At 55.7% G+C, this 18752-nt stretch overlaps 1 protein-coding gene across 1 annotated transcript in view; it reads left to right on the top strand.

Moving 5' to 3' along the window:
- Positions 1–18299: 18299 nt before the first annotated feature.
- FOXO6 (forkhead box O6) overlaps positions 18300–18752 on the top strand; it is a 37386-nt gene continuing 36933 nt past the window's right edge. Inside the window, exons 1-2 of the mRNA XM_010576379.1 lie at positions 18300–18335; positions 18461–18543. Coding sequence (XP_010574681.1) covers positions 18300–18335; positions 18461–18543 — 119 coding nt within the window. The remainder of the gene's footprint in view (positions 18336–18460; positions 18544–18752) is intronic.

The following is an 18752-nucleotide window of genomic DNA, read 5'->3' as shown; positions in this document are numbered from 1 at the left end:
CTTGCAATCTTTCCTCACTTGCCACTGTTTGGCGAGGACTTGGGTGGCCTCAGAGGGATGCTCTTGGTAGTTCCCACACCCTGCCTTCACCCATTGCGTCCAAGCACAAGGCATATCGCACTCCATGCCTCCCCGTGTGACACTGGACCATTACACTGGTTGTCCCTTATACATTCAGAGGTGACCCAGAGCCCTGTGGGCATGGTATCTTCCATTGCCTTCGGAAGACCTAGACCACAGGAGTCCAAAGAGATGTGCAGGATGCTCCAAGGGGTATGGCCATGCTTGGGGCATTCAGAGCCCAAAATCAATGTGTGGCAGTCACCCTGGTCAATGCACTGAAGGCTGTAAGTGTGGTGCCTGCCTGCATGTTGCTGGCTGAGTGCACAGGTTTCCTGCAGTCGTTAGGCTTGCTGGGGGTAATTGACACAAATTGTTGAACCTGGTGGCAATATAGTGAATGCTTCATTAATGGGGGGATGTAGACCTGGCAGTCCATGCCAGCCTAACAAACAGGAGACATCAGACTGACAACCTGGGGCTTGCAAATGTCCCTGCACGCTGGCAGGGAAGAGAGGAGCAAACACCATGCTGTGTCCATTAGGACGTCCTGGGGATGCCTCTCCCTGCTGCGCATCCTGCCAGCCTCACCTGCGTGTTGCCTACTGCCCATCAAACTCAGAACAGCTTGCTCCTGCCGGGACTTCACTTTGCAGGATGCCCAGAGCCATCCAAAGCAAGCACAGATGTTCTCACCTCTGGCACGGACATGGCTAATTCCTGTGGGGTTTTATTTGGCCAGGATTCAGCGGAAACTCCCAACGGGGCAGGTTCTCCATCCTCCTTCACCCCCCCGCCCCAACTTTTTCCATGTGCCAGACACCAGTGTGCATCCCAACACTGCCTTGTCCTTCTCCAGTGTCTCCTGCCTCCCACACCTGTGTGGTACAGGATGGCCCCAACTCAGGGATCAACCTGCAGCAAAACAGCTCTGAGGCTCATCTGTGGACTTCGGTGAGAAGTTAGCCTGAGAACAAAGACCAAGCACCTTCTGATAGTTTTGTTTCTAGCTGGGGTCTAAAAGTATTTAGAGTCAGGTCCTCTTTCTTTACAAGCTAAAGATATTTCACCTGGGAAACAGGTTTTCTTGGCCTGGGAAACCTGGTGGCCCCAGTCCTGCAGGTGTCTTGAGTATGGCATTACCCACGTGCCACAGGGACCTGCCAGCACCAACCGACGGTGATGCCCAGGCTTCAGATTTCGTCAGGATGGAAAGGGAAGCGAGATGGCACAAGCAGGTGTTGTGCAACCATGTGGAGTTACTCATGGTCAGATGCAGCATCAAGAACCTGCTTTTCATGAGGAACTTGACTTGCTAATGAGCCCTGAATCTGGGTCAGGCATTTCCCACACTGGGGATGGGTGGACGCGGGCACCGGCACTATACCAGGGAACCTGGAGACATGAGGCAGAGCAGCCAGATTGTCTCTGGCTGTGACAACACAGGTGAATTTTTGCAAAGGGCTTTTTGGCTTCTGCCTCCTGCCAGTTTCAGCAGGCTGGGGTGTGTGTCTCAGCTGGCTGAGAGCAGCAGCAGTTGTGAATCTGGCCCTGAGATCATCACAGAAACTTGGCTCCTAACTGAAGGTGCCTGACTTGTGTGCAAGTCCCTTCAGGCCCTGGCTCCTCCTGGGACACCATTGAAGGTCACGGCTGCCCCTCTCTGAGGAGCAAAGCAAAAGCTGCTTTGGAGATGATGCATTATTTTCTTTAATGCAAGATAGATCAGCTAGACCAGGTGCTGCCCTTCATGAGGTCTTGCTGGGGTGAGGGAGATGTTGACCAAAGCTGTGTCACCAGCCAGACTGTGGCCCATGCAGTACAAAAGCAGGTGCTGCCCCAGCTGAGCAGAGCAGACACCTCTGCAGGCTGCTGCCCAGGTCACTGCAGTACCTATTCGATGCTTTCCAGCTGCCGGGGTGAGAAAAACTCCCTGGCACCTGCCTGGTGGCTGCTCTCCGCATGCTTGTGAAGATCCTGCTGTCCCCGTGGGATGCTCCAGCACCAAGCAGGTTTGCTGAACCCCCAGGGCTGCACCACCATAACCATGGGGAAAATAACCTGATGGAGGGTCTTCCTTCTGCTCTCTGTCCTGCGCTAGGGTACGGTTTGGGTGTTTTATTCCAGTGTCTCTCTGCTCTTTGACCAAAATTTCAAAAATTAGGCACAGCAGCCTGTTTCATCTGTATGCATGTCTGGGCACTGGATTTGAATATGAAAATGGTGCACTAAACAGGGGTTAAAGTACAGGCAAGTGGCTAATCAGATCTTTACATCCTGTGTGCCGACTGGGATGCCCTTGCCTGATTTGCAGGTTACTCTTGCCTTGTAGTCCTTTAATTCTTTGATCCAAGCAGCTCATTCAGTGAAAATCAATGTAAATAAGGCTCCTGTGGTTCTGCCTCTCCCCATCAGAGCCCAGTACTTGAGTCAGATGGACCAAAAACTGCTCTCAGCCACTTATTTATTTTTTAAAATGAATCCAGCCTAAAGCAGGATTACGTGGATTAGCAGCTGAGCATTCCCCTGCCTACAAAACATGCACAGCCAGCCAGCCAGATATTCACTGATGGGAACCCTGTCCTCCAAACATGACATGTATTTACATGGCCTCTTGGCTGCTTGCAACCAAGCCCATCTGTTCGGCTGATTCGGGGTCTGCCCGTCCTCCTGGGCTGCTTGGACCACTGCCCTGGGGTGGGGGTGCCAGCCAGGCTGGTGCAGGCAGGAGATGCTATAAGTTTCTCTGTCTGCAGGAAAGCTCTCCTTGCTGACAGTATGGCATGCCGACGGGGGTCATGGAGAAAAGCAGGAGAACTCCGCTGAGCAGGGGGTGCAGGGAGGCGAGGGGTCCAGCAGAGCAGCTGGTGCTTTTACCAGCAAAGCAGGCAGCATTTTTTAGCAAGGAGGCCCTCCCTGGTGAAACACCTGCAAATTTGGGAAGGAGGATGAAGCATGGCCTGAAGTTATCAGAACAAAACCCAGGGTAGAAGGGATGTATTGGTCTGCAAAGCACTGGTGCTTTTCCAGATCTCAGAAGGCACCTGAGCACCTTGTGCGGGAGTGTCACGGGGACATGGTGTCCAGCATGAGAGGTTGTGGAAATGGGTAGAAGACCCCCCACCTGCAAAGAAAAATCCTGTCAGGTCCTGCATGGAAGGAAACACTCCAGCTGCTGTCGGTACCAACCCACTGACAAGCGAGGGAAGGATTTCAATCCAGGCCTGAGCAGCCTGAAGGGCTGGGCTGGCTCTGAGCCACAAGGAGCAGCACAGAGAGGGAGCTGGAGCCATCCTCGTATCTGCCCCCATGAAGGGTCACCCCTGGGTGCAGAACCTTGTCCCCAGGGACGGACCTGTGTCCTCCAACCAGGCATTGGGGGGGAGGGGTTGTGGTTTTGGGGGCCCAGCTGTGTCAGCAGTGAGTGCTGCAGTTCACGGTGGTGCTGGGAGCTCCCTTGACTGAGTCAGGCAGGTGGGCAGGACCAGGGTGGGTGGCTCCATATGGGATAGTGCAGGCAGGACAGGCAGTATGTGGGCAGGAGGGGGAGAAGCTCTTTGGAAGGGCCTTTCTCTTCCTCCTCCTTTGCTGCTGAGAGGATGCTGAGCTCTAGAAAACACTTGCAACTTGTGGCAGACCCAGGCTGGCCTGTGGGTCCCCCATTCCTCGTTCCCCTGCAGGGAGCTGCACAGCCTCCAACGCTGATCCCTCGGCTCTGCCTGCTGCCAGCTCCGCTCTGCTCCCTGCCTGTGCCTGCCCACCTGGCATGGGGTAAGGACCATGGCAGAGCGGGGAGCTGCCCAGCCCCAGTCCCTCTGCCAGGGAAGCCCGCTTGGCTAAACAAGTTTTCACTGACACCTTTTTTTCTCCTTCAGTGGAAGCCTTCCAGCAATTTTTAAATTGCTCTCCGCTGAGCGGAGTGAGGCCAGCTCCCTGCCTGCTCCTCGCTCGGAGCAGACAGCTGGCTCCTGCCCTGAGCTGGCCTCCCAGGCTGAGAGCCAAGCAGGCAAGACACGGGTCCCACGCTCTCACGCATGCTCGCACGGCGAGCGGGGTGCCCACGCAGCTGCAGAGCGCTGGCACAGCTGCCAGCTCCAGCTTGGCCTCCAGAGCAGGAGTGGGACTGTTCTGGAAATCCCAGCCCCGGGGAAGGCACTGCTCTACCCGCAGAGGAAGCAGCAGGGTCTGGCTCAGACCCCCAGCTGCATCTCGCCCCGGGGGATGCTCTCCTGCAAGCCCAGAGCCCAGGCTCTGCCCAAGGGGTGGCACCTTGAACTTGAACGAGGTGCTGGTGCCAGGTTGCACAGGCGCCGACGACCTCCGTCCTCCCCAGTGATGTCCTGGTGCAGGCTGCCTGGGGGGCTGCATCCCTCCTACCCACACAGCCAGACCCTCTGCGTGGGACTGCCCTGCAGTCCTGCCCCTCTATAAATGCTCCCAAAGGAGCTTCCCGGGACCCACCCCTGGGATTAAAGAATAATTTTCTAGAGGGAGATGGGTGGGTGGAGTAGAGGTGAGATGATCAGAGATGTTTGGATGGAGGAAGGCAGAAATAACTCTGCTACATTTGACAGTTTCCCTTGTTAATGCATTGCTGATGGTTCCTGTCTTGCTCACACCAGGAGTAACACAGGCCCCTTCTTTGGACATGAACGAGCCTGTGATTCACTGAAGGAGCACCGAGGAAAAGGAAGTATTGAGCAGCTTTGTCATTCAAGACGCATCATTCCTCCTTCACTGAACAAGGCAGGAGCACGTGCTAATAATCTGGGATCTTGTAATTAAATACCCTGCAGCCTGAATATGTATAAGAAAGCACAGTTACGGTTTTGTGGACTATCTCACTTGTGGCATTTCTGTGGGTTGGAGTTGCTTTGCTTTGCAACTTAAGTGCTCATGTAGGGTTTGCTGTATGTGGCACACTATCAATCACGGGTGTGAAAAATCCCCAAAGCCACCAGAAAATAGAAACAATCTTGAATGCTCCTGAAGTGAAAGCAGAAAGCCATTCCCAAGACATTCCTTCAACAGCAAAATGGCTTTTTAAGGAATCCAGACAGAAGATGTAATAAGGGAAAAGCTGTACAGAAAAAGAAAACCCTACCACCTGCAGCAACACAGTATGATAGGAAAATTCAGGATGGAAGGGACTCTGGAGGTCTGTTGTTCAATCTTCTGCTCCAAGCAGGGTCAGTCCAGGTTGCTCGGGGATTTTTTTCAAGGCCAGCCAGGTCTTGAAGGCCTCCAACGACAGACACCACACAGCCTCTCTGGGCAACCTGCTACGATGTTTGACTTTCCCCATGGTGAAAAAATTTTCTCCTATATCCAGTCCAAACTTGTTTCAATTCATGTCTGTTGTCTTTCGTCCTCCTACTGTGGACAATTGTGAAGAGCCTGGGTCTGCCTTCTCAATGACCTCCTTGTAGATGGCCTTGAGATCCCCCCTTTGAAGCGTTCTCATCCTGAGGCCAAACAAAGCTTGTTCCCTCAGCCTTTCCTCACAATGGCACATGCTGCAGCCCCTGCACCATCTTGGTGGCCTCCTCTGAACTCAGCCCACTTTACTGATGCCCGTTGGTAGACCCAGAACCAGAAGAGGTATCTAGCTGCAGTCTAATGAGTGTGGAGTAGAGGAGGGTCCAAATGCCTCAGCTCCTTTGTAAGCACTCCAACTGTGTGGTCTGCATCTCCGGGCACGTCCTCTCCCATCAAGTCAGAGGTGTGCACATGAGGAGGTGACCACAGAGGGCTGCATGGAAGACCTTGAGGACAACTGGTGAAAACCCTGGTAGGAGAGAGGGCTAAAAGCACCATCCTGGAGGCTGGCTGGACAGACCAGCAACCAAAGATGTCAATGTCATTTCCAAAGGAGGTGAGAGTCCAGGGAGATGATTTGTCCTGTCTGGGACAGCACCAAAACCACAGCACCTGCCCCCCCCCCCCCAAAGGCTCCCCAGGGAAGTGGGAGGAGACAACACCAGTCAGGGTGGAGATGCTCAGTGTGGGGAAATCAACTTGGCTGCGGCTGCTCTGTGGAAGAGAAAAAGTGCAGCACCTCCCTCCCTGGGCATGGGGCCAACGTGTCTCTGCATGAACAGGCAGAGCGTCCTGCACATGAGGCGGCTGGCGTTTACTGGAGGGACACTGTTGAAAGCATTTGAAGAGCTTCTTGGCCCTTTTGTGCCTCCCTGGAGGTGTCTGCCCGCATGGATGTATGCACCGCTGCACCAAAGGGACCTTTCCACTGTGATGGCCATGGACTCAAACTCCAAACAAATATGCTCTGAGCAGTGTTTGCTGCATAATTCCTCAGGTACTCAGACAGCTGTGCTTGCACTAGCTGTGATGGGACTGTCCAGAGAGTCAATGAATGGCCTTTGATGTAAATTTTTTAGCTAATGTTGAGATTTTTTTCAGAAAGAAGTACTTAACTCCCACCCCAATGCACCATATCCATCTTTCTTATGGGAACAATGTCCTCCTAAAGCAGTACAAACTGTGGTTCTTGTAACTGCTTCATGTGTGGGGAAACACCTGGGAGGCTGATGGGAGCTGTGCTGCAGATGGTGGGGGGGGGTGTCTGTGCAGAGTTCTCTCCAGGCCTGCAGTATGAAATACAGTGCACTACTATTATTATCCCTGTCTAGGGGTTTACCACCTTCAGCAGATATAAGCCATTGGTGTCTTCTTCTCTGGTGTCCTCCACACTTGCTGAAGGCCTGTAACTATCTGCTGAGCCTTCCCATCACTCTCCTTCAGACTCCTCACTGTCTCTGTGCTGCCAGTAACCCTCAGCACAATGAAGCAGCTGGTCTGGAAGACCCCTTGCTCCCAGTGCTCCCCATTTCCCTTTGGACCCATCAGCTGGCTGTTGCCATGTTCTCGGATCTCCTGGGAGCAGGGCAGGTCCTGCTGCGTTTGGACATCACATGGGTGTGATATGGCTTGCAAGGGGAAGGGGCTAGTGTTTGCATGGTAAAGAGTTCCTCTTTAGTTGTGTTAGCTAACCATACATAAGGTTGCATTGGCACTGTCAGATACGTTCTGTTACAATAAACAGGGAAATGGGTGGCTTATGGCTATGTCTTTTCTGAAAGGAAGATGTCAATTCTCCGTTGATGGACTGGCTGACCTCTTGGGACGTGCCACCAACTGGGAGCTGCGCATGTCTGAGCTCATGGCTGTTTCCCCTGAGTGAGGACATAGTTCACATCAACCTTGCTCACGAACAGGGGTTTTCCTGTGGATTTCCATCCTAACAGCTTCTGTCACAAATAAAGGATCACATGGGTGTCAGGGCGGAGGCATGCGAGGTGGAGGAGTGGTTCAGCACGTATGCTGCCGAGGGAAGGAGCAGGGATGTTGCCCTACTTGGTCCAGGGCAAGATCTTCTGCTGAGCAGGGGCTTGAGTGCTGCTGGACCATGGCCTTGAGGAGGATGCTGGAGAGGGCAGGGTGTTGCAGGAAAGGCTGAGGTGGGTGCTCAGTGCTGGGGCAAGAGTTTTGGTGCATACCTTCACTGCCAGCTTTCCATCACATACACGTTGCTTAACCAGTTTGTCTACAGCAGTCCAGTTCCTACCTTTTCATCTCTGGGTAGTGGTGCATGCAGTATTTAAATGCAGATTACCTGGCACCGAAACACTTCATCTCATACTCGCTGGTGCTTAAAGAGTTCTGTAGATTGTCCAGCTTTTAAGCAGCTAATTGCAGAGCTATTGGCATGTCTGCAGTGCATCGGAGGCTCGAGACATACATTTTGTTGTAGGCCTGCAGAAGATTAGATAATTCATCTAGATTTGCTGACAAGAACAGACTTTGACACAGACTCCCTGCTCATTGCCAAAGCCAGCTGAGCCCCTGATGGGCAAAAGGAGCATTTTTAGGGAAATGCAGCCTTTGCACTGAGCCCTGGGGAGAGGCAAAGCCCCAGGAACACCACGTGTAAAGCCCAGCCATTGAGGATTTCTGGTTTTCCACCGCTGTTTGGGGAAAAACAGGCACAAAATGACACCCTCTAAATTCACTCGCCACCCAGACGTAGCTGAGCTCCTCTGACCTACAATACATCTCCAAAGTGCCAGACCCCAGGGAGATGTCCACAGTTGGCTGGCGGAGAAATGGGCTCCTGGATCCTAATTTACCTCCTTCACTGTGTCAAATGCCCGTGGCAAGTGGAAGAAGAAGACATCTTCTGTGGTGCTAGTCTGATGGCAAATGTCCTGGTTCACCAGGGCCTGTGCTAGGCACATCATGACCACCTAACCAGGGTAGTTACTTCACCACCACCACCAAGAAGGGTTTCCCCATGGTTGCACCCCCAGCTAAGAGCTCCAGACCGAGCAGGACATGGTGCCCATGTCACCCACTTTTCCTGGTCCTTGGCTATAGCCCATAACCCCAGAAGTAACTGGCCACCGGCCCTCTGCGTGGGAGCAGGACGGGTGGAGAGCAGAACATGGGCTCAAATCCAACCTGAGAGACTCCGATCTGAGGCTGGCTGGAGGCGGCGGTTCCCAAAGGTCGGGTCAGGAATCCTGGGCCATCCTGACCCTTCACTCTGCTATGAGATGCTCGACCCACTGACACTGCACCACTCCCAGGCTGCTGCTGTGGTACATCTCCGTGTGCCACGCCGCCGAGGGCATGCCAGGTTTTGCATGGGGATCGCATGGGTCGGAGTTAGCAAGTGCTGGTGCACGTGTGCAGTGTACGTGGTGTAAGGATGAGGTCTCAGAAGTCCCTTCCTGCCCTTGTCCAGGAGCTCGCCTGTTACCCCTCTGTGCTGCAGCAGTGCCCATCTCCTGCACCGCACCTTGCACAGCTCAGCTCTTGCAAGCTACACCAGGGTTAGGGGAAACTGAGGCAGGCAGGAAAACAGGGGGCTGGGGAAGGCAGAAGGTCTGCATTGCTGCAGGCTGGAAGCAAAAAGCAAGTGGCGTGTATTGACCGGTTGTCCCCAAGGCAAACAGGGAGCAGGTGACTGCATCCATCGGACTGCTCTGTGCAGGGTGGGACCTCCCGCGCCAGGACTCGAGGGCTAAGGCCGTGCTGTTTATTTGCAAAGCTGCTGGAGAGGAACTGGCGGGTGAGCACGGTCCCGGGTTTTGGGCCACGTGTCAGCCGGGGCGGGGGGGGGGCCAGGCTTGCTGCTGAACGGGTTCGCCTTCGGGATGTCTTGGGACGGGAGCCTTGTGCGCGGCTGAGCAACTAGAGCAGGAGACGCGCCTTGCTTTGGGGCGTCCTGGGAGCTGAGCTCTCCTCCGACGCTCTTGGAAAGCCTGGCGTTTCTTCCTCCCCACGGGCAGAGGCAGGGAACTGCGTGTCCTCTCCCGGCCGACCTCTCCTGCCGGGTCAGCAGGTCCCCGCTGGCCTGAGCCACAGGAATGCTGGAGCACAGGCCGTTCGGATGCTGAGCTGGTTAACTTCAGTCCGAGCACTGTGCTCATTTGAAAATATCCTCTGACAAATACCTGCACAAACAGGGGGAAAAAAACCAACCACCAAACCCAACACCTAACCCTTTAAAAAAAAAGGCACTGTAATTTTCCACAGGACGGAGGCATATTATTTGGCCTCCCTGCCCCGGGGCTGCTTCGAGTCCCTCACCCAGCATCGTGGGGTTTGCAGCCAGCGGAGTCCCTCCGCCGGTGCCTTTGCAAGCGGGGCTGAGCCGGGAGGCTGGAGCGGGAGGGAGCGTTGCCGGCCCAGCGTGGCCCTGCAGGGTGAGGCTCGCAGAGATGCGAGCACCCGCCTAAGGCTTCCCGGCAAGCCTCTGGCACGGCGGAGCAGGGAGCGGGTCCTGCGCTGACCCGCTCGGCCGCACCCTCCTCCCCGCCTCGCACCGGCTGTTTTCCGCTCGGTGTTGCTCCCCGTGCTCCAGCCGGGCTGGCAATGCCTGTGCTGGCGCTCGGCATCTCACCTTCCTCCCACGCGGGTGCAGGTACCGCCTGGCTGGCAGCCGCGCTCCTGTGGGAAAGGGCTTCGATGGGGTCCCAGCGGGACAGGGGTGCCCGACCCCGGTCGGGGCTTTGGCAGGTGAGGGATGTTCCCAGGCATGAGCCTCAAGTCCGGGTGCATGGTTTGGAGGTGAGAAATGCCTCTAAGCACCACTTCTGCCCACTAAAGATCTGGCTAGGTTTTGTGGCACTGGGGGCTATCGGTGAGAAACTCCCAAAGCATGAACAGGCTGCCCGTCCGACTGGGAAAGGGGGAGAAGCAGTGGCTCAGCAAAAGGGGACAGTGCAGCCCTGGGGAAAAGGCTGGAGGGGACCAGGCATGGGGTGCAGATGCACTGGGATGAGACTGGGGTGCCCAGACTTGGGTTGCAGGACTCAGCCCCATTTGATGAGCTGGAGGCAGCCCTGGGGACAACTTTGTGGATATCCACCAGGCAGCCAGGGGAAGAGCCACAGGGCTGCTCAGGGAGGGGACCAGGGTGTGCGTGTTCCTACCACGGAGTGTAGCCCTCCACCTCACCCAGGCACAGCTGAGGGTCCTGAGTCACTGGGAGACACCCAGCCCTCCAGCATCTGGCCCTCCTGTGCCTCCCCAGCTCAGCCCTGACTCCTTTGGAGGCTTGCAGCATCACTGGCTGCATTTTTGCTTCTGATGGGCTCTCCCATCCATGCCCAGTCCTGCTGGGACCTCCCTGCCCTCCCTGCACCCGAAGCAGGGAGGCAGGATCCTCAGCACTGGCTGGGGGTGTGTGTGGGAGGGGGCATGGACATAAGCCCAGTGCAGAGAGCCAGGAGTGCAGAGCCTTGGCAAATCTCCCATCTGGCTTCCCAATATCAGTTCAGTGCTGGTACAGCGATGCTCTCAGCTCCCTGTAACCTCGGGGATGCAGGAACTGCCTGGGTCTGGTGCTGTGATGGGGCAAGACTCCCACGGTCACTGTAAGAGCCATGTTTGTGCCTTTGGTGGAGGTAATATCTCCCTCTTGCAGTGTGGTGCTGGCAGCAAAGCCCGGCAAAGTGTCAGTTGGTCATACCGAGAAATGCTCCAAGCGGGCTGGATGCTGACCCATGCTCATCCCCACGCTGTCCCCCACCCCCCCACCTTGTGGCATGTGCTGATGAGAAACATGTTGCCCCACCACGATTACCAGCAGTGCTGCCTCCTCCACCTCCCAGTCGCTGGCTCCCTGCCCCACGCACGCAAAGGATGCTTCATTCCTGGATGATGACCGAGCTGCATGCCTGGAGCATTTGCTCTCCAAGGGGCAAAGGAAGACGGCTGGGCTGCGTGGCTGGCATGGTGCAGGCACGAGGACAGCACTGAGGGTCAGCGGGAGCTCAGAGCTCTTCTATGGGGCTCTCCAGGAAAGCAGCAGAGAGCTTTGGTCCTGTGAGAATGTCACAGGGCTGGCTGTTCCTGTGAAGTGGTCAGCATGGCTGGGAGAATGTCCTGAGCACTGCAACTGGGTGCTGGATCCTGGTCTGTGCGGTGTGGAACAAGGCTGGGTGGCTGTGGAAGGGCATGGGAAGACCTGGAGCAAGGGGTCTTGGGGATCTTGGGTCATTCCTGTGCTCCTCCTGACTGCTGTGGGGACACGAGGGGCTCTCTGGACACAAGGGCTCTGCTTCAAAAGGGGGCGCAGCTCTGCAGTGCTCCATCGCAGTGCTGCCCAGGGCAGCCACAGCAACCTGGCTCAGGGATAGAGCTGGAAGAACCAGGGCCTCTGAGCAGGTGCGTGTGTGTGTTTGCATTGTGCATGTGCATGCATGTGTGTGTGTGTGTGTGTGCACACACGTGCATGTACATGTACATGAGTGTGGGCACATGTGTATGAGTGCATGTATGGACGTATGCATGTGGCATGCATGTGCCTGCACACATGGGTGTGTCAGCAAGTGTCTATATGCACATGTGTGTGCATGCATGTATGTGTGTGTGTCCATGCTCCTACAGCCCTGTTTCTTTCCTCCGACATCCTGCCCACCTCCCCTTTTGACAGGCAGGGCATGCGTAGCCCCCAGACCCTTCTCACAGGCATGTGCTCCTGCTTTCTCCCTTGGAAATGCAGGTACTTATATGTGAAAATATGGAAGCGTGTTCAGTCCCTGCTCAGTGACCTTCAAAACCATCCAGCAAATTCAGCTTGGACCACGAGCCCAGCCAGATGGCCCTTCTCAAACACGCTGGCCGTGCAAACTGGGGTTTTACTCTTGATTCCTGCTCCTGCTCCAAGGCAGGCTCATGAAACAGCGTATTCAGTATGTGCTCTGGGAAGGCAGCCATGGAGCCCCGCTCCAAGGAGGAGGCGGTGGGGAGACTGCCAAGCCAGGCTGGGGAGGGACGATGCAGCCGCAGGCCGGCGGCCGAGAGGCTTTGGGGTTTGTAATTGAAATGTGAAGCACAGACTTAAGTTTGGGGGATTCAAAACTGGAGGGGAGGGGGCTGTGTACAGATGTCTGGGGTTGCCAGCACCATCTCCAGCCAAGGTGGCCACTGGGCACGCGAGCAAGGTGGAGGGTGGTGGGAGACATCTCTGATGCTGGTGTAGAGGAGCCCGCAGGGGCGATTGGATCGCGGGGGGCTGGGCAAGGCCAGTGTGACTCCTGAAGCCCAGGAGAGGAGAGAGCAAACCAAAATAACATCACCTAACAGAAGGGAAGGGTTAAAAGACCTGTCAGAGCTGAGTCTCTCTGGAAGCATGGGAGACAGCTGGAAAAGATTTAAATAACTCTTTGCTGTGTGTCTGCAAGCCGTGGGTGCCAGCGAAAGGTAGTCTTATTTCCGATAATATCTGGTCTGACACACTCAATGTGTTTAACAGTTTTCAGTTCACTCAGGCAGATGAGACTAACTAGGAAGCGATCATGCAGGGATTCCTGGATGCTGCATTAGCATGCTACCTCTGAGAGGAATGTTTTTGCCTCTAAATGCAAATAGAGGTTGAAGCTATTGAAGAAGCTGTGACTGATCTCAGTCTGAGGAATCAGTCTTGCAAATTCAGGGGTAACCAAGCCCTTGGCGTGGACATGGTCTTGCAGGGCAAAGGCTGACAGGGATGTTGGGGACCCCCTGGTGCAGTGCCCAGAGGGGTGGCTGGGGGGCTGGGGTGCCCTTTCGCTCACCTCCACCTTGGCCACCACCAGCACCCACAAGGAGAGACACTGCAGGATGTGGCCGATGCCGGCGATTGCCTCCAGGTCAGCAGGGCTCTGGCAGGACACGGGGCAAAGCAAAGCCTAGAGACAAGGGGTACGCTCCCCTGTATGGCCCTGGGAGGTGAAGGGGGCTCCCAGAAGGAACTCAGCTGCCAGTAAATCCTTCCTGTTGGGATTGGCACAGCCCTGCTGACGACCTCATGGGTGCTAACAGAGTATTGATGCACCCACACAGAAAATGAGGCTCTGGCAAGTGTTTTGTGCCCTCACCTGTAGGACACCAGTGCCAGGAGCTGATCACAACCTCCTAAAGTCTCTTGCCAAAACAGTTCTCGCTTAGATGCTGGGGGACTCTGCCTGGGGAGGTGGTGAGGGTGACAAGTGACTGTGAGCTCTCAGGGTGATGCTGTGCCCAGAAAAGCTGATGAAACTTTTTGGTTTGGAGACGGGGAATAGTGTGTTGGGCTGGAGAGTTTTACTGCCTTCATGTTTGGCCGTGGTAGCTATGCCAGGAGGTGAGATTAGAGGGTTCATGAACTTGTTGCATGACATACACCATTTTCTATCAAGCAAAGGTATATTTAATCACATGGAATTAGCACTGAAAACTATTATTAAGGATTACTATTATTAAAGAGCAGATTTTTCCCTAAGTGCTGTTCTGGAGCAAAATTTAATACTGATAGCATACAACACAGGTTGGTCAGAAATTTTCCACCCAACCCACGTCACATAAAAAATGGAGCTATCAGTTACACAAGACTATCCCTAAAGTGTCTGCTTGTTTTTTCAGCAAAACTCCAGCCCTTCAAAATGCAGCACTTTTGGTTTTCAACTAAAAACATTCATTCTTGAAATTTCTCCAAATAAAAGTATGAAAATTTAGTCCCGCTATGATGCACTTGGTTTGACATGATGTGAGCATGAACATGGACATGAAGCAAGGGACAAACCCTGCTGCTGTTGGACTGCCTGCGCCCCTTCCACGGACTAAGGGTTCAGCATCAGGCCTTATGAGACACTGGGGAATCCAACCCCAAGGTGCATCCCTTTCCCAGGCAGGATGGAAGCAGCTTTCCCTCCCTGCTGCAGCTCCAGGAGATGGCTTGGGTGCCTGGCAAGTGGGTGACTCAGGTCTATCTTGGAAACCTGCTCTCTGAACAGGGCTGAAGGAAAACATTGTCTGGAATGGTTTTCCATCAGAAAACAGGGTTTTATTGAAATCAAATCTTTCCCTGGGAACTTGTCTATTTTGCTGCCATTTTCTCCAGGAAGAAGTCTACCAGAATCACTTTGACTTTCTTGTTTCAGCAGTGTCAAAATGTTTATTCCGATCATGTCAAAACACCAAGCTCATTTCAGGAAAGTAAAAATATTTCATTTTGACTTTATCATTTCATTCGCTTAACTTCCACTTTATGTTCCGTGAAAGTATTTTTTAATACGCGCCGCTTGATATCCTTTTGCGCCACGACATCCAGGCGCTCTGTTAGGAGATGATGCTGGATCGTCACACGTGGCGTTTCAAAGGCCCGAATTAGCATTCGGGTGAATTTTCATTTCGTAGGACGTGCTGCACGTGTGGCTTTGCCTCTCAATGCAGAGCAGACGCCTTGCGTGCTGCTGGGATTTTCTTGGTACTTCCCTCTCCCAGCTCTCTGCAGACACCTGTGGGAAAACCTGTCTGCTGATTCCCATTGGGATCAGGGGGCTGGTGGGGTGGCCTGAGGTGAGGGTGATGGGCTGCAGGGTGAGATGGGCACCTGGGAGGTGCTCCCCTCTGCCCGGCTGCCGCTCGCTCTCCTCTCACCCAGCCAGACCGCAGTGCCAGGGGAGTGCCCTTGCAGCCCGGTACTCTGAGTTGTGATGTTGGAAGCTGGATTTTTCCTTGGCGGCAAGACAAATTGGTCACAAACGCAGTCCTTGGAGCCTGCTGGTGTTTTTTTGTGGGGGCAGATATCCCCATCTGCCTTCCAGAGGGGCACTGCCCAGTGTGGTCCCTCCTCTGCTCCTGTGGTGGCTCCCACAGCTCCATCACCACCTGTGGGGCTCTGCTCTGGACTCTGGAGCTGCTGGGCACCCCCCAGCAGGGATGGTGAAGGAGATGGGGGATTCAGAACAGCCCTCCGGTGTAAATCTGTGGGGTGAAAGAGGGCAGAGGGGGTCTGCCTGGGGTGTTGCAGGAATCATTCAGGTGGAAGAAAGATAGAGGTCCTGCTGGCCTGGTAGGACAGGAGGTGATGCCAGCATCAGGAGAGAACAGCAAGCCTTGGCTCTGCCAAGAGCTGCAAGGGAGATGGCAGAGCAGGGCCTCAGGCTGCACCACCCTGCCTGGATCCAGTCGGTGAGGGGATGCCTGGAGCGGCAGCTCTCCTCCTCCTCATCTTGCTCCTCCTCTTCATCCCACAACTGGCCCCTCTCCTTTCATGCCTCCTGTTGGTGGGTATGATCCCCCCGAGCTCTGCCCAAACTCTGCAGTCCCCATTCCCCCTTCACAAGGAGGGTTTGCCCTGGGGAGCAGATGCTGTGGGGTTCAGCGTGGTGCATGCTGGATGTCCTCCTGTTCAGATCGTTCTGAGACCATTCAGACGAGTTTTGCAGGTGACTTGCAGCAGCCAAGCCACTAGAGCACCCACCAGTCGCCAGGCATTAGAGCATCCATCCACTGATGGTGGGCACAGATCTGGTGCTTTCTGGGGGGCAGCGCTGGGACAGGGCAGCTACAGCCCCCCTCGCTGCCACCCTCACTTGCAAAGAGCAGCTCACACGTGTGGCGGGATGTATCAGAGCTGGTCCTGCTCGCTCCATCCCCACTGAGCTCCCATTTTCCATTTCAGCCTCATCCTTCCCACCATGGAAGTGCCTGGCACCTTACTGAAGCTGGACACATCTGTGTAAGGCAGCCCTGCCCTCCCTCTCCTGAAGCGAGACCTTCACATGATAAACCAAGGTGTTGAGTGGCATCATCATCAAAAGCAAACTGGCTCCTGTCCTAGAGCCCAGGGGCCACAGGAGCCCCACTTCCCAGACAGCTGGGAAGAGGGGAAGGAAGCACCACACCCCACGGGACACCTTTGCCAAGATGCTGCTGGAAGCTGGCAGGGAAGGGACAGAGCAGGGAGTTGCATCAGGCAAGGGCTGTGCTGGCTGTGGGAAAGAGGTTGGAGAGAGACATGTGCCCAGACCCCACAGCCCCAACCACCCCCATCACCCCCTTCCCTGCTGCTGCTGCCATCCAGCCGGACTCTGCTCTGCTTTCCCCCCTACCAGACCCTCTGCTGCTCCGGTGCTCACCCCGGCCCCTGATAAAACAGAGCTGGAGGAGCAGGTGAGAGATGTGGTAAGGCTTTGACTAATAAAAATCTCTGAAATCCCAGCACTTACCCTGCAGACCCCCCTCATTTTCCCAGGCATGGCCATGGAGTGTGGTGGGCGCCTGGCATCTGGGATCGGGCAGCCAGGACCAGGGGGCACCCCGGGGTGTGAGGGAGAGACGTGGCAGCTTACTGCCCCTCAGCTCTGCTCCCAAGGCTGCCTCTTACCATAAAGCCATGGATGAGCAGCAAGGCCTGCTGCTTAACGGGGACAGTGGCAGCATGCAGCTGGCTTAATAAAGATGCTCCTGCCTGGTGCCAGGCAGTTAAGTGATAATTAACCAGGTGCTTGGGAAGGTGATGCTGGAAGCCAGCCCCATGCTGCTGCTGCTGCGGGGTAGAGTGCTGAACACCCACCTTTGTGCACCTCAGACCTGTGAGTGCCTTGGCTGGGGCTGTGTGCACCCAGGAAAGTGCTGCTGCACACCCTCGGGGCTGAGTGAGGAGGCCAGAGGTGAGACCCTGGGCAAGCCAGGGATGGGAGTACCGGCAGCTTTGGTTGCTTTTAGGTGCAAGGAGCCATGAAGCCGTCCAACACCTGCCTGTCACCTTCACCACCAGCAGCCATCCTTGTCTGCAAGGCTAAATACTGCTTTACAGGTGAGGAAACTGAAGCAGCAGGTGAGCAAAACCAGCATGTTTCTGCAGCATTAGGTATTGATAAAGCACTGGGGTGACCTGGCAGCATGGGCAGGGAGGTCCGACCGCTGTTGCTCAAGGGATGAGGCAGCTCAGGGCAATCGCAAGGAGGTGCACCCAGTGCAGCAGAGGAGAAATGCTGCTGGAGAAACCGAGCAGCACCGGGCAGGGAGAGGCACCCATGGCAGCAGCACAGGAAGGGTTGTGCAGGCTGGGACCATCCCGCTCGGCTCGGCACTGGGGAGCTGAGCCTGGGCTGGAAAAACAAGGCTGGAAGAGCGGGTGAGAAATGTGGGAGGGTTTTGACTAATAAAGGCAAGACTGAGGGAAGAAACACTGCCAGGCTCCAAGTGGGCTAAAGGCTGCCGAGAGAGGAGGGAACGATCCTGCCTTCGGGCCCTCAGGGTAGGGGAAGGAGACCGTGGGTGTAAACCATAGCGAGAGAAATTTGGGATACATCCCAGGAGAAATGTTCTGGGGAGGAGGGAGGCACAGGGAGATGCAGAGGCTGGCTCCACCCTGGGATCTGTAGGGTCGGGGGGGGGTTTGGGGGTCAGGTCCATCCAAGGCTGCTCCAGCACCACACACCCCATGCAGCCGCAGCCAGGCTGGCCAGGGCACATCGGGTGCCGGCCTGGCTCAGCCTGCCTGAACCAGCTGAACCAGTAGATGTGGGGCTTGGCCAGCAGGTCGCCCTCTGCGTGGTGGGGGGTCGGGGAACGCAATACCTCAGCCCCCAGCTAGCTGGGATGTGCCTCCAGGGACAGCTGGGGCTTCTGCAGCCACCGCTACCGCTTGCAGGTTGCGTGAAACAGAGCACTTGTCAAGTCCCTCCTGTATATTGTATTATATTTATTAGATTATATTATACTTTATTATATTATTAGAGCTGTCAGGCCAAGCACTTCAAGGCTGGAACCATCAGCTTCATAGTTGCTTGGGTAACCTTAGCCCGTCCCCTTGGACAATGAGTGGGACTGCAGGGAAGTATCGCATGTGACTGTGGCATTAAAGACACTGTTACAGACACAGCTGGTGGCAGCAAGGGTGACAAAGCCCCAGAGCCATCCAGGGTGCTCGGTGACAGTGTCCCTAGGGCCAACGAGGCATGGCGGGCGGGAGGGATGGGTCTGCAGTGGGGACGGTCAGAGCAGGCAGTGTGGGGCCGGCAGGCAGCAATCCCGGTGCGGGGGGGGGATGCAGGGGAGACACCTGTGTCCGTTGTGGTTAGGGGGGACACAGAGCTGCTGCAGACACCCCTGTCCCCAGTGGGTGCGGGGGCAGGTGTGCGTCCCCAGTGGGCACGCGTGCGTGCGTGTGGAGACGTTTGCACACTCGCGGGTGCGAGGGAGGTAGGTGTGCCTCGCCACGGGGTGCAGGGGGTGCGTGCAGGCCGGCAGGGCGGCATCCCCAGCGCCTGTGGGGCAGGAGGAAAGGCGGGCTCCGCTGCACCGAGCTGCCCTCCTGCCCTGCCAGGCCCAGCACGGGGCAGGGGGGGCCGCCCCAGCCCCGGGTGGGCTTCGTGGGTCTGACCTCATTGTCACCACATACCCCTGCGGTG

The sequence above is a fragment of the Haliaeetus leucocephalus genome, unplaced genomic scaffold, assembly GCF_000737465.1.
Source record: "Haliaeetus leucocephalus isolate CR32 unplaced genomic scaffold, Haliaeetus_leucocephalus-4.0 Scaffold517, whole genome shotgun sequence".
NCBI classification, from domain to species: Eukaryota; Metazoa; Chordata; class Aves; order Accipitriformes; family Accipitridae; genus Haliaeetus; species Haliaeetus leucocephalus.
The sequence above is the reverse complement of the archived record's forward strand: the minus strand, read 5'-3'. Positions and strand labels throughout refer to the sequence as shown.